General features: G+C 42.4%; 1 protein-coding gene across 1 annotated transcript; it reads right to left on the bottom strand.

The window, feature by feature from the left end:
• Positions 1-113: 113 nt before the first annotated feature.
• Positions 114-2,740, bottom strand: LOC106943939 (ral guanine nucleotide dissociation stimulator-like 1). Its single transcript, XM_015027232.1, has 6 exons — positions 2,344-2,740; positions 1,946-2,005; positions 1,660-1,850; positions 1,410-1,534; positions 342-557; positions 114-255 (listed from the first exon to the last, which is right to left on the bottom strand). Exons 3-6 carry the CDS (start codon positions 1,760-1,762, stop codon positions 148-150), a joined length of 552 nt encoding a protein of 183 aa, XP_014882718.1. The 5' UTR covers positions 1,763-1,850; positions 1,946-2,005; positions 2,344-2,740; the 3' UTR covers positions 114-147.
• Between the last annotated feature and the right edge of the window lie 290 nt (positions 2,741-3,030).

The raw sequence follows: 3,030 nt of genomic DNA, 5'->3' as shown, positions 1-3,030 counted from the left end.
GGGAGAAAAAAAGGTGTGAAAAATGAGGTGAAAAAAAAAAAAAAAAAAAAAAAAAAAAAAAAACGCAGCAACTTGCTTCCAGGAAATTCTGCCAAAAGTCCGACTTGTTTAAAACAGATTACTATGCACACTGGAGAGGCTGAATGCTTACTTGTGAACACAGGCCCACACTCTTTTCAGTCTGTACAAAGGGTTGGACTGCAGCGCCGACACAATCGCTCTCAGGGATGAGAAGTTCTTGCGTATCCTGCACTCCTGCGCAGAGAAACCAAGCAAACGGTCACAATGTGGCCCGCAACTTTCCGTCCGCAATCTGGGATGCTTCTGGGACTTTTCCTGACCTGGGCAATGTCTATCCAGCGCTGGATGACCCTCGCCCTGACGTGCGGCCTGAGCTGTCTGTGCTTCAGCACCGTGTTCACCACGCAGGCGGCGATGGCGTTGAACTGGGTGATGGTCGCGCGGATGGTGGGAGCGCTGTGCTTGTTGTCCTTCTTGTCCCTCTGGGACCAGATGGAGCCCAGGCAGTGGTGGGGGACGACCTTCTTGAACAACAGCTGGAAAGAAAAGATACAGAAACTGCTGCTGAGTATGGCCAAGAGGAGCTGTGAGTCCAGCGCAGAAATAGCTGGATTTCCACACAAGAGCAGCGTAAGTTCAAGTAGCTTGAGTAATTTCTCAAATTAGTCGGCGTATGTGGTGCTAATGGATGTTTGGTGCTCTAACAGCTCAACTTTTGCTTCTACAACTTGTGCAGATTGAGATCATATAGATATTTGAAAAAGTTTCTAACTTTTTGTCAAGTCTCAAAGTTTTTATTCAATTACTTTTACTTGTCGAAGTAAGGTATCAAAGAATCGGCGGGAAAGTAAAGTACTTGAAAAGGGGCCAAAACTGAAAGCCGAGCAAAAATTTCACTTTATATATATAGAGAGAAAAAAAACCTCTACACATTTTCTTATTTTCTAAAAAAAATAAAAAAGTATTTTCTTAATTTTTTAAGAAAAAAATTTCTTAAAATATCCAAAACAGATAAGTTTCTGTGAGGCTTTTTAATTCACTTTTTTGTCACACGTGATGGCAACACGCGAGAAATTTTCATCATCTGGTTTCATAAACAGTAATGAAGCTTTTTCAGATGTACTTAAGATGAGCTTCTCTGACTTTACTAGGATACATTAATCAATTTTTTTTTTTTTTTACAAAGTATTTGATTTTAAACAAACATATGAAATTCCAAAGTTTTCTTGTGGGATCATCACATTAAAATATTTCTGAATTTTTCTGCATTTGGCGTTCAGAAAACATCCAGCGGCCTCCTCTGACGAAGGCTGTAAACGGAGGGATATTTTCAGAGGAAAAGCATCATAAAAATGTGCAATGTTTCCATTTCCTCTCCCTCCTCTTACCGCGTCCATGTAGGTCAGCTGCTCGGCCACCAGGTCGGCCTCAAACGACAGGAAGTCCTCCTGGACTTCAATTTCCACCTCCTCGTCCTCCCCGAGGCAGAAGGAGCTGTTTCCCTGGAAACCAACTAAAAACAGACCAAAAAATAAATAAATAAATAAATAAATTATTAGTCTCCAAATAAATTGACGAAAAACAGAGAGGAAATTAAACACACACACAAAAAAAACAAAACAAAAAAAACACCGATACCGTCTGTTTCGTCCATGTTGGCCTGACCCTGCAGCTGCTCTAGCAGACCCTCTGCACGTCGGAGCGCCTCTGAACCTGGCAGAGCTTTGCGCAGGTACTCCATCAGCCTGTGGAGGCAGGGGTAGTCCGGAGGCTCCTGGAAGTCCTCGGGACACTGGTCCAGCCAGGCACGCAGGATGGAAGCCAGGGCGCTGTCGGTGCACAGAGACAGACGCGTGTAATTAATCACTGATGCCAACAGGAGCTCGGCTGGAAGTGACTGTGACGTATTGAAACCGAGTCTCACTTTCTAATGGCTTCACTGCTTTCAGTGCCTTCCTGATCATTTTCTTCCACACTCCCATACCTGCCAGAGATTAAAAAAACCAAAAAAAAAAAAAAATCAATTTAATAAACTTGCAGCCGTTCACAATCATATACATATGGAAGAGGATTGGGGCCACTGGAAAAACAAAAAAAACAAAACAGTTCTGACTTTAATCTCAGATTTCTGAGTTTAAAGTCAGATTTTAATCTCAGAATTTTGACTTTAATTTCAGAATTCTGAGATTCAAGTCAGAATTCTGAGATTAAAGTCAGCCAGTGGCCCTAATCCTCTTCCGTATGTATATCATGTTCTTCTTTTTTATGTAGATTTAAAAAATGAAGAAAACAAAACAAAACTAAAAATTATCCGGCCTATACCTGTCCAGCAGCAGCTTCAGTACAGTCTGGGTGCTGGCAAAGGCTCTGTAGGTGGAGAGGAAGATGGAGGTGTAGGTGAGGTCGTTGTCTCCGAAAGCCGTCAGCAGCGTCTCCACCAGGCGCTCCAGAGTCCCGGCGCGGATGCTGCGGATTTTGCAGGTTTCCAGCTGGCTGACCGTGTGGCCGGGAGGCAGGCGATCGCCCTCCGCCTAAACACGAGCAAACACCGTCAGACTGCTGCAGCAGAACACACTCAAACACCTGCGACGCGCTTCTTCTTTTGGTCGCTCTCAGATGGAACAAGTAGTATAATCAGAAGATTTTACTTTAGGTTGAGTAATTTACTATTTTCTGCAGGTAAACTCCAACAAATAGTGTATAACTTCACCATAAAAGTGTTTCCATGATAGTTTTTCTTTCAGTATTTGAACCCTTTATTTGCGCGTCATTTCCTCCCGTTTATTTATTTCTTGCATTTCCTTTTAACATTCCTCCATCTGCATCTTGGAGTTTTGTAGTCGCCGCTTTTCGCTACATACTCGAGGAAGGCTTTTTTTGTTGTTGTTTGTTTTACAGTGTGTCACACATTGGAATGAACCTGGTGAAAACTTTGAAAAATCTGAATTTGTAACTTTTACGCCAATAGATTTTGTGAACATTTTAGATTTCTAATTTTATCCGCTTATC

This window comes from Poecilia latipinna, unplaced genomic scaffold, assembly GCF_001443285.1.
Source record: "Poecilia latipinna isolate Pla-1442-1.1 unplaced genomic scaffold, P_latipinna-1.0 Scaffold6436, whole genome shotgun sequence".
NCBI classification, from domain to species: Eukaryota; Metazoa; Chordata; class Actinopteri; order Cyprinodontiformes; family Poeciliidae; genus Poecilia; species Poecilia latipinna.
Note: the sequence above shows the minus strand (reverse complement) of the source record. Positions and strands in the feature narration are given on the sequence as shown.